This window comes from Camelus dromedarius, chromosome 25 (genome assembly GCF_036321535.1).
Source record: "Camelus dromedarius isolate mCamDro1 chromosome 25, mCamDro1.pat, whole genome shotgun sequence".
Classification (NCBI taxonomy): Eukaryota; Metazoa; Chordata; class Mammalia; order Artiodactyla; family Camelidae; genus Camelus; species Camelus dromedarius.
The window spans coordinates 4269675-4281678 of NC_087460.1; the positions used below are offsets into that span (position 1 = coordinate 4269675).

The window sequence follows — 12004 nt, forward strand, 5'->3', positions numbered from 1 at the left end:
CTTAGTTTTGACATTCCGTTTTGATTTGTGTTTTTTTCTGGTTCTTATTTTTTAATTTATTATTTACATCGTGCTGTTTTATTGTTTTTCTTGTAAGCCACCTTGGAAATCTTGTGGAACAAGGGAGGAATATAAATAAACCAATACCTGCAACGTGTATGCAGCTTAATGCTTTGCAAAAGCAGGGCATGCAAATAAATGCATTTTCCGCAAAGAAGAAAGTGATAATACTAGATAAATGGGAGTATTTCTGAATTATTACCTTCAGTTTCATTTTTCCATCTTCTAATCCTAATCTTTACCATCTTTTCCATCGTCTAATACCCACTATAACTGAGGACAATGGAAAAAGAATAAAGCTTTGTAAATGGTCACACAAGCAACGACCACATAAAAAGTAATTCCGAGGCTGAAGCATCAATGAAAACACCATGGGAAACAATTCCAAGCACAATCCTGCTCTTCCTTTTTCTTTTCTTTTTATGAGACAACCGTCCATTCTAGCCCATTTGTGCTTCTCTATAAAAGCAGAGGGAAGGGCAATGAAATCAGAGTCTGCCCCTGGCTCAAAGGTCCCTGTTATCCTGAGGCCCCGCAACGTTATCACATTCCACATTCCTTCCGATCTTCTAAGTAAGACGGTAAGTTGGCCAAAAAGCTTCAAGGGTCCTTGACTTTTCCCAGGCAGAAGTCAAACAACCTGAAAACTGGCCTTCAGGGTCCTCCTCTGCTGGGAAGCGGGGTTCAGTCAGATGTCCCTTGTTAGAAGCCAGTAAGTCACCAGCCACTACTGTGGAACCAACAGGCTGCAAAGACTCAGCCTGGACGCTTCCTGAAGGCAGTGGGGACAGGACTGGAGCAAGGGAACCCAGGCCAGACCCTGTTCTGACCGTGTCTCAGCATGTGACCCCCGACCGGCCACCCACCTGCTTTGTGCCCTTTGTGTAACTGACAAGCCTCCCCTCCCTGGGAGCTCGGGAGCAAACCCTGGGTAATTTGTGTTGCTGCTCAGACATCTCCGTGGAAGGTGGCTGCTCCTGACCTGTGTTCTGTCTGCCGGCTGCGCGCCTCTGCTATGGTGCCGACCAGATTATCTCATAATTATCTGTTTACACATCTGTCTGCGTGGCTAAGCTAAGAGCCCCGCGAGCAGAGACACCGGGTCAAACTCATCTTGCGGTCCCTTGGGTTCTACACCACCATCTGACACACAGCAGGTGTTCGATGATTTCTCAATGTCAAAAAAGAGATTTTGGAAAACTACTCAACAATAACAAAATTCTTAAGATGTTTGACTTTGTAACATCTCACACACAAACAAAAAAAAAACAGATCCTCAAAGGAAAAAAAAAGAAAACTTCTGTGTTAAAGCAGAGTCTCTAATGACCTTTTGACAATCTGGAGACTGTCCCTCCGAATAAACTTTAGTTTTTAAGAACTTTATAGTTGACAGCTTTGTATTTAATCTTTATAAAAACTCTGCAAGATGGGAACTGAGTTGACGAGAAGTCATTTGTCCCCGAAAGCACAGCGTCAGGACCTCACCAGCAACTGCTATGAAGCTAACAGGCCAGGCACGTTTAACTAATCCACTCAGCCAAACCGACTGGCGGAACGCGCCAGGCAGACAGCCGGTGCACTGGGCCTAGAAGATGATCCAGACACACCTCCTGGACGGTCTCAGGAGTCTAAGCCACAAACGCAGACAATCACCAAGGAAGACGTGGAGCTTGATGGGAGATCCGAGGAGAGGGCACTAAGGGAGACCCTGTGGCACAGAGATGTCCGGCCTGGGGACGGGCCCGGGTGTGACTCGGGGAAAGACGTTCAGGCCAGGGGCACAGCATCAGTGAAAATAGGAGGTAGTCACCTTTCTAGGAAGAGAAGCAGGAAAGAGGGAAGGGAGAGAGAGGAACGGGATGGAAATGAACACACTGAGAGGCTGATTTTTAAGGTTCTGGGGAACCTCTCACCAGAGGTGTCCAGCCTGCAGTTGGAAACATCGGTCTGAAATCGGGGAGAGAGGCAGGAAATAGAAATTCAAGGTTGCAAGTCTTTTGCGTAGAGTGAGAGTAAGGAGCTCAAGGGATCACGGCGAAGACAACATCTAACACGCGGCAGGAGGAAGAGGAAGCCAGGGGGAGTGTGGTCCATGAGGCAGAAACGGAAGGACAGCCCATCAGTAGAGCAGTGGCCCCTCCCCGGATACCAACTATCTGAAGATGGAGGCTCAGGAAGAAGGTCTGGAAGGATTGCAGGAAGATGAAGATGGAGAAAAAGGCCATGGAATGTGGGAAGTAAGAAGTCAGATGTTGAAACCGAACTGTTATTTAAAATTCTGTAGCAAGATGAACACATCAAAGCAGAGTCTCACGTAACGGCCCCCGGGAGGCTCTGCGCTGTCCTAGTAACTGCGTCACGGCGCCCCGCCTGCTCTGCCTCTTCCCCGTCCCCCTTCCCCGGGGCCCCCGTGCACTCTCCAGCATCAGCTACCATTACTGCCATCGTGGCTTTTGTTCTCAGCTTGGTGGTCCACTTCACTCACTAGACTTGCCTCTGAATGACTCCTTCCAACTCAAAGCTGCCCCAAAAGTCGAAGCTTTGCCACCTCCAAGAAAGCCGTCCTGAGTGACAGCAGCACCTTTGGAAAGAGAGTTCCGCCTGCAGAGTGATCGTGCGGACAGGACAGCGCTCGTGTCCGTGGGCTCACGGCGTGGCCCCTGCCATCACCTGTGTCTTCCCCACAACCCGTCGGCACCCGGACTGCCCGCCTTACACCGCCAGCTCCCAAACGCTGAGGGTCTGGCTTCAAAGACAAACACTCCCACGTTCACAAAAAGAAACCATGGGGAAAGCAGGTTCAGCCAGAGCTGGTGACAAGAGTACTGAACTCAGAGGAGGCGCATTCAGAATGATTCGCTGTCTCTGGGGCTGTTTCTTCTTACATCAAGCGAGGGGCCTAAACCAAAAGGCCTCTGAGATGCCTGCCTTCTTAAAAGCAAACAAATAAAAACCAGCCATGATCTGGGTGGTTATTAAAACCTTTTGTAGACTGTGAACAGAGAGCAGCTGAATTTTGTGGATAAAGTGGAAGGTGTCGGCAGTGGTCCAGGGAAAGGAGAGAAAGGATGAGAGACGTGGGGTGAAGGTCGGGGGGGTGGCCCTAGCCGCACGAGAAATGGGGCTCCCTCTGCTCTGGGGGGAGGCAGGCATCCCCTCTGTGTGGGCACCTCTTTGTGCTGCAGTCTGTCTGCTGAAAGGCTGACTCTGGCCCCCGGTCCCCATCACCCCGACCACAGTGGGGGGGTCCTTACCCATCGTGTTGTTGGCTCGAGAGCAGGTCGTGCGTTTCAGGATCTCGTGCACCTAAAACGGACACAGCGGGGCTGTGAGTGCCTGGACCACGTACGTCCCCAGCCCCAGGGGGCAGCCCCACTTCCAGGCGGGGACCCAGGCCTGGGCCTGTGCCGGGCTCGGGGTCTGCCTGTCAAACCCACTCAGACTTGACGGCTTTGAGGACACAAGACATCTAAGCCCCTCACACACACCCCGCCCCTTCGCCCCGCCCTGCAAAGTGAAGAAAAGGCTGTAAATTGAATGCAGTTAAGGAGGGAAGGAAAGCACGAGGAGAGCCCAGGCCCACAGGCCTCTGGAGGCCCAGGGAGGAGGCTGGGGAGGAGGCCAGGGAGGAGGGGGGGTGCCCCCCACACTAACCCTGAGAGCCCCTGGCTGGGGAAGGCCTGGAGTCCCGGCCCCAAACCTGGTCACAGAGCTGCTCTGGGGAACCATGCAAGCACTCTGGCAACTGGAAAGGGCCACCTACAGCTTGGTCCTTCGTCACTTCTCTGTCCTTTTCCCAAGTCCTCATCTTGCCTCCCCTGGAGTGAGTCTGACGTCCTCAAGACTCCACATCTCAGAGCGCATCCTGAGCACACGGCTGCTGCCGCCCAAGGAGCCCTGCATGTTAACATGTCAGCAGGCCAACACGCCCCTGACTGTGGGGCCGGCAGGGTCCTGCCACTCGCCGGTAAGGGCAGGGCAGGGGGCTGAGAGTCTCCCAGCCAAGGAGCAGGGACACGGAGGCACCATAAACTCATGCCCTCCGAGCGGTCCCAAGCCGACGCCAGGCTACGAGGAGATGCCCAGTCAGGAGGTCAGTGCTGGGACAGACAGCTGGGCTGCCCAGATGCCCACAGGGAAGGGGGCACAGGGAGATGTCTACAGATGCGGGCGAGGTCCTCAGACCAGAGCCCGGGGCAGGGCAGACCCCAAGACAAAACTCAAGGCTCCTCTCTCCCCCATCCCAGTGTGGGATGGACCTGGGAAACGGCAGGAGGAGAAGGAAGAAGCTTCCAGAAGGAGGAAAGACGTGCTTCTCCATCCCATTCACACCCCCACGTTCCAGCCCCAGACCTAGAGGGAGTGGTAAATGAATAACTCCCAGCAGAATGGGGCCCAAGAATGCTTAATTCGCTTATAATACAGTGCAGTACTCAACAGCAGTAATCATCAGGAACAGCATTTATGTGGCCTTCTATTATTTTATAAGCATGTTGCAATTCTTGGGTAATTTCTACAACACCCTCTAAGTGCCCTGCAGACGTGGGACCCAAGCCACAGGGACAGTTAAACGGCTTGTAATAGCATCAACCAAAACAGTGGGAAATGTATGATTTTTCTCCCGTAGGAAGATAAAAGAAATCATATGCCCATTTAAAATCTCCCCAAAACACTAGGCCGAGGGACTGAGGAGTTGGCTGGCCCATCCTGCAGAGTCAAGGCCGTGTTTTCAGCATGACTTGGAAATGTTCTGTAGCTAAGTCCAATCACCTGTCCCTTCTAAGCCTTCTTATCACCCCGCTGGCCTGGAAGCCCCTCTAGAGGTCTAACTGTTATTCCTCCTCCTGTTGAAACCTCCATTCTTTCCTAGGGATCAATGGATACGGGCTGCCATGTTTCCACAGTGGCCTGAGCAAGGGACCAGCGTTCCTTGGGCCCCTCCTTCTCCACCCCCGATCCCCGTCCATGGGCTGGTGCTTTCCGGGTGGGTAGGGGATAAACGGCCCTCAGACAGGGGCTGCGAGGCACAGGCCACATGCAGGTTTTCACTGGAATCAACCATCCTGCAAAATTCAAAACTTTGACTTCAAGAGGCAAAACTCAAGAAGGGCGAAGAATGGCTCCAGTCACAGATGCTGGCTTCCTACCGAACAGGCCAGTAATTTTATTCCTGGACAAATGGGCCAGCTCGAGCATCCCCTGGGACATAAATGCCCAGGACTCCTCTGGGGACGAAAGAACAAACACAGCGGCCCAGCAACGAGCCTCGCTCGGACACAAACGATCTGCATGATTTTTTTTGTTTCAATTCATGGCATCTCAGAGCTTCTGTGTCCTCAACTGTCAAGCAAGGGGGTCACTCAAGTAGTGGAGAGTCCCCACCAGCTCTGACAGTCCCTGATTTTGTGATTCCGAGAAGGGCCCGGATGGAGAACCGTGGAAAGACGGCCCTCTCAGCCTGACAGTGAGGAGAGCTCCGGGCTACTTCTCCCACCACGGGGACTGGGAAGCCCCCTGGACACGCCTCCCAGTCGCTGGGCGACTCCCAGCAGATGACGGGAGGCTTGAGAGCCAGCCCAGGGAGGGCGGAGACCGCCCGGCCAAACGGAACTCAGGCCTCCCCAGCCCCTCCCCAGCCAACCACACCTGGTTGAGCACCCGCTCAGCCTGTTCACTTACAATGCGGCTACGGGTGGCGTTATCAAAGAAGGTGTCTTTGTCCTGGATGTTGTACCTGGGGACACCAAGAAAGCAGAAGGTCAACTCACTTCACGACCCTCATCCTGGGACCACTGCCACCCGGGCCCACAGCAAGACGTGCAAGACACACACACACACCCCCACAACGTTCACACTCTTTTTGGCCCAGTCATTCTGAAAACTTATCGCAGAAATGTACCATCTGGAGAATAAATTCAACAGAATAAACAAGCTCCATTAAGAAAAATGTCCATTACAAGTTACTTACAATGAAGACATGATACAGTTCCAACACCTGTATCATGCGGCCGCTGAACACTTCAGCACCCACCCCGAGCCGACTTCCGGGGAGCAGGGTGGTACGGGAGGTGGAATCAACGGCCGGTGATTTAATCGGCCCTGCCTGCGTAATGAAACCTCCCTGAAGTCCCAGAAGGGTGAGATCTGAGGGCTTCCAGGTCGGTGAGTCAGAAGGCTTTCGTGCTGAGCCCCAAACCCCAGGGGGAATAGAAGCCCCTGCGTTTGGGACCTGGCCTTGTGACTCTCTTCACCTGGCTGTTGATCCCCACCCTTCCATGCATTTGTAAGAAACAGGTAATCTAGCGAGTAAACGGGCTCCCTGAGTTCCGTGAGCCACTCAAGCCAATTAAGCAAACCCAAGGAGGGGGGCGTGGGAACCTCTGCTGTGTAGCCAGCCGGTCAGAAGCACAGGTAACAACCTGGACTTGCTCAGGCCTCTGAAGCGGGGGCCTGAGTCCTGTGATACTGAAGCCTCAACCTGGGAAATCCGACGCTGTCTCCAGTTGGACAGGCTCAGAACAGAGCTGGACGGTAGGACACCAGGCTGGGTCGAAGAATTTCTTGGTGGTGTGGGAAAACCCTTACACACACTTGAACTGGTGACCAGAATTGTAGCAGAATCATTACTGGGGTAAGAATTCAATGGGGGAGCAAACACAAGTGTGCAGAGCTGTTATCTAATAGGGCAGATGGGCAGGAGATGTGCCCCAGCGAGCGTCAGACACGTCGCCCCATCAAAGCCAGTTCCCCAGAAGGGACAGATTCCAGCCCTTCTCCGCACTCCCCCAGTCCCTTCCCTCCCTCTCCCACTTCCCCGTGATGACCCCCCCTCCCAGAGGCTTCCCTGAGGCAAGTGCTTATCCCCCCCCCCGCTGGGCGGGGCGCGAGGAGGGGCCCCTCGCAGTCCACAGTCCCAGGAGCAGGCAGCTGAGAGGACAGGCATCCAGACGCTCCACCCACCTTCTCTCGGGTTTCGCACAATTTGCTGAAACCCTGTTAGGCTAGGAACTGGGCAGAATGGTTCCCCACAGAGGACTAGACAGGTATCTGCCCATTTTTCTCAGAGTCCTGAGGTCTCTAGTTGTTCACTCCCTGAGTCATGCAAAATGACAGAGATGGCAGGTTTCCCCGATCAGCCCCTGGACGAATATTCCAGAGCTCTTTGAGATCATCTCATTCAGGGAAGGGGATTCAGAAAGCAAACATGGGGACTATTCCAGCCTGAGAGCACCCGCCCTCCCCCCCAGGCTCCGAGGCACTCACTTTGGGAACTGAGGCACTGAGCGGTCCTTGACTTTCCATCCCAACCTCTCACACAACCACCCCCCCCAACAAGCTCCAATACTCACAGGTACATCTTCTCCCTGGAGAACGGATAGGAGAGGTTCTTCATCCTGCTGTGAGTGTGCTCGGGGACTCGGGGCTTCAGGGGCGAGCTCAGCTTCTGCAGAACCTTGTTGAACGTCTTGGCGATGCTGCCTTCTGACTTGATCTCATACATCTGTGAAAGGCACAGCCACAGGTCTGAGAGGGAGGCGCATCCGATGCTCAGAGAGCGACTCACAGCCAGAGCCACCCGGGGCTCAGATCCCCCCGCAGGGGAACGTGCTGGGGAGAGGAGACTGGAGAAGAAAGCGGTAGGTCCGTCCCTTCCTCCACTGCCTTCACAAGGACGTGAGCCCTCTCAACTGTGTGTGCCAATGGTGGGGACCAGGGTGGAGACACAGTGAGGAGTCCAAGCTTTCTCTGGGGCTGGGTGCATCATCACAGGAGACCTACTGTGTGACAACCACCACACTAAGTGCTTTACACAAATGAGCTCCGATGCACTCTGCAACCCAGCTAGGGAGATCATGTCATTCTCATATTGCGATGAGGAAATTAAGGCTCAGAAAGGTGAGATGAGCCCACAGAGGTCACGCAGAGTAACTGGGCGACCGCTTGGCTTGCGGCATCAACCTAATCCCAAGTCGGTGCTCTGCAAGGAACCCGCGCCCCTGTGTGACCAGCAGCCCCACTTCTCTCACGCTTCTCTGGGGAAATATCTGATGGATGAGTTTGCTTTCAACACCTATGAGCACCTGCCTTCAGTGAAGCACAGAGTGAGTACCAGGACAAGCACTGGTCCTCGCGGCCCGCACAGGTTTCCGCGACGTGCAGAGCGCTTCCGCGTACCTTGCAGCTCCCGGGCTTCCTAATTCACAGACGTGGCCACTGACTCACAGACACTGTACTTCTCACGGCAACGCTGCGACGGATTAACAACGGCCACACGTGTCTTTACCCAAGTCCTCCTTTCTGTGTTCCCACCCCGCTTAAGTCTGGGTGCGCTCTGTGGCGGCCTGTGCAAAAGTGACATGATGCCAGCTCCACCCTTTAAGAAGATGGGGAGCTTCTGCCTTGGTCCCTTGGAGCTCGGAGCCCCCATAGGAAGTCTGTGCAGAGATGCTGAGAGGACGCAGAAAGGGAAGGGACCAGGCTGAGCCCACGCGGCCGGCCGCCCAGCCAAGCATCAGGCGAGCGAGGGAAGCCTTACTGGACCCTCCGGTCCAGCTCAACCCCAAGCTAGACACCACCTAGTGATCCCAGTCACCACCCCACAGAGCAGAAGAATTACCCAGCTCAGCTCTGCTCGAGTTACTGAGCAAAAATTCATGAGACAGAATAAAATGACTGTGTCTTAAGCTACTAAGTTTGGGCGAACTTGTCCTGCTGCAGAAGATGACATGAGCAACAGTGACACCGGATCCTCCGTCTTCCCTATCGTGGCGTCCTTGAGTTGCTGCGCGCAGAGAGGCAGCAAAACATGGGCGAAACACTTACAAGGCAGACGGAGACAAACGTCACAGAAGACACACAAGATGCTTTGAGGATTCAAAGAAAGGAGACGGCAGACCCAGCTGAGGAGTCAGGAAAGTGTTTCTTGCTGGAAGCAGCACCTCTGCTGGACTTTAACAGAAAGGTAACCTCCTTCTCTTGTCTTTTTGTTCTTTAACAAAATGATGATAATTTAGAGTGGGGGGAGAACCTCCCCAATCTAACAACTGACGCATAAGCACGGTGTATTTATTTCTTTGAATAAATTTTCCTATGCACTCAGATTTAATTTCAATTACACACTTAACACAGTTCTAGTAAACAACGAAACCAAAACCATAAAAGTATATTAATGTAAAAATTAACTAATATTAACAGCTTCCTCTCTCTTCCAGTCCCATCACAGAGAGGAAATCTCTATGATAATCTGGAGTCTGTTTTATGCTGACTCTCCCCACGTATCTACAATCGAACCCCTTTCTAAACACCCCTGTGGTCATATTTCACATATTATTCCAAAGTTCACTTTTCTCATTTACCAGTGTGTCCCAGGTATGTATCTTTGCAGGTCAGTTCGTGGAGGACTGCCTTCATGAATGCATCATATTGCACAGTGTAGTCACTTCCCTAGTGATGGGCATTTATTTTATCCTCTACACATGCCTTAACTCCTTTGATCACACTTCTATTACATCACCTTATACAGACTTTCAATGAATCAGGCTTGAATAGATCGAGACAAAGTCATTCCAAGCCAACAAAAGAGTGGAAAAGTTCAAGCTGGATTTAAGAAGGGTTAAAGGGCCTGGTTTTACTTGCGTGGTTATTTGATTGATGTCCACCAAACATAACCTCCGTGAAGGCAGGATACCATCCAAACTACCTGCTATCTTTGAGAGGACAACGCCGCACCTCTGGGGGACCAGCGTTGATGGCGATGGTGGTAGGTTTCTGGAGGAGCCCAGGCTGGGGACGGAGCAGCCACAAGGTAACAGGCCTTGGGAGAAGTAACCCAGGCCGGGAATAAAGCCAAAGCCTAAAGGCGCTGGCTGACCGAAAGGCTTCCCGATGTGTCCCCGCAGCTGCAAAAGGCACGGGGGGCCCAGCCCTGGCAGAGGCCGGGGGTGGGGGCCTGTATTCAGTCAGGGAGGATGAATACCCAGCAGCTGCCCCAGGGCCTTGTTGTGGCAGGATGTCAGCTGAACCTCCGAGCTGTTTCTGCCCCTCATCCTGGCGGTGTGTCTGGCTGGGCTCGCTCGAGAATCGGGCTAAAGGGAGTGGGGCCTGTGGCATGCCTTTAGGGGGACCAGGAATGGGACCAGGATAAATTCTGACTGTTCCTTGATGGCGGAGGGGGGGCTCTAAATCACTAAAAATAATACCATCTGCCTCCAGGAAAAATGTAACAGGTGTCAAAGGTCAGAGTCCCACCAGAACCCTCAACGCAACCTCCAACCCACAGCCCTGACGGGGACGCTACACGAATGCCCAGACTGATACCAGGGACCTTGTGGGATGCAGCCTGGCACGTGCCCACCCTGAAACACGGAGTGGGGAGGCCCATGGCACGAGACCATGGACACTAAGCTTGGAGGACAAAGGACCTGCCTCCTACCTGAGGCCTTTGCTTCTCCCTGCCCCTACCCCTCCTTCTCCTCCACTGGGCTCAGGCAGCAGCTTTCCCAGGAAACCCTCCTTAGCACCCTGCGTCATGAAGACGGTCTCGCACCTCTGATTCCTGGCTCACTCACCTGTCTCCCCAGCAGACTGCGGGCTTCTGGAGAGCAGGGAGCACACCTGCTGGGCCTGGCACACAGTAGGACCACGATAATGTCCACTGAGTGAACAGCCTGGGTCCTGGTCCTTCCTGATGCGAACTGGCCGTGTGGCTCCGGGCAAGTCACTCTCCCTCTCAGGCCCTTCATCTCTAAAGAGTGAACTGCGGGGGCTTCCACTTCCCACTATGACGGAGGAACAGGGACCAGACTGACGCCACCCGGACCAACGAAAGCACCCAGATAAAAATCATGAAATAATGGTTGCTGTGGTCTGAATGTTGGTATCCCCCCAAAATGCATACCCTGAAACCCCAAGGCCCAACACGATGGTTCTTAGAAGGGTGACTGGGTCACGAGGGTGGCGCCCTCGTGAATGGGATGAGCACCCTTTTAAAGGACACTCCACGGAACTCCCCGGCCCCTTCCACCAGGTGAGGACACAGTGAGAAGGGGCCAGCTACGAACCAGGAAGGGGGCGCTCACCCAGCCACGCTGGTGCCCTGGTCTCAGACGTCCAGCCTCCAGAACTGTGAGAAAAAAAGATCTGTTGTTCTAGGCCACCCAGTCTGTGGTATTTTGTGACAGTGGCCCAAACAGACTAAGAAAACAGTTTGTAAGATACTGGACATCAGGCAACGAAGAGTTCCTGAGAGACAGGCAACGAGCAAGGCGAGGCCTGCGATGGCTCCGGCTCACGGCCTGGAGGGAGGCTCTGGGCCGAGGGGACGGATGGAGCCCAGCGAAGCCCCTGAGCTGAGGAGGCACAGTTGGGCGTCTGGGGAGGCCAAGGCAACTAGAGTTCACAGGACAGAGAACCTGGGGGGACAGCTTCACCAAGAATCCCGCAGAAGGGCCTCCTGAGCACTTGGCAGGGAGGGAGGGACAGCAAGACACTGGGAAAAAAACCCAACTGCAAGGACTGGGACCAGCCCGTCTTCTCCCCACCAGCCTGAATGGAACAGCTCGTCACTGGCGGGGCACTGGGTAGAGCACCCCAGTCCACTCAGCGGTAGGGATCACTAGCCCTGGGCCGAGCACTGCTCCAGACCCGCTGAGTGCATCGTTACAGCATCATCCAAGCCTAAGCTTCCGTGGCTTTGGACACCAAATGGAAAAGAAACATTCGTGCAAGGCACGGCCATTTCTAGGCGTCTCCTGCATGCCAGGCGCCGAGCCTGGGGGCCGATCCTGCCGAGGGCTGAAGAAATACAGCCACGAGGCTGACCCCTTCCAGACACAGGGTGCTCAGCAAAGTACCCAGCACTTCCATGGGCCCCATGTCATCAGGGTCCACGAGGACTCTGCAAGCTGCCCGGCTGGTCCCCATGGCTATTTTGCAGATGGGGCAA

At 53.9% G+C, this 12004-nt stretch overlaps 1 protein-coding gene across 1 annotated transcript in view; it reads right to left on the reverse strand.

The window, feature by feature from the left end:
* Window positions 1-12004, reverse strand: part of ANO2 (anoctamin 2) — a 248636-nt gene that overhangs the window by 174969 nt on the left and 61663 nt on the right. Inside the window, exons 5-7 of the mRNA XM_031444274.2 lie at window positions 7410-7561; window positions 5740-5794; window positions 3315-3366 (exon numbers count right to left, since the gene is read on the reverse strand). Coding sequence (XP_031300134.2) covers window positions 3315-3366; window positions 5740-5794; window positions 7410-7561 — 259 coding nt within the window. The remainder of the gene's footprint in view (window positions 1-3314; window positions 3367-5739; window positions 5795-7409; window positions 7562-12004) is intronic.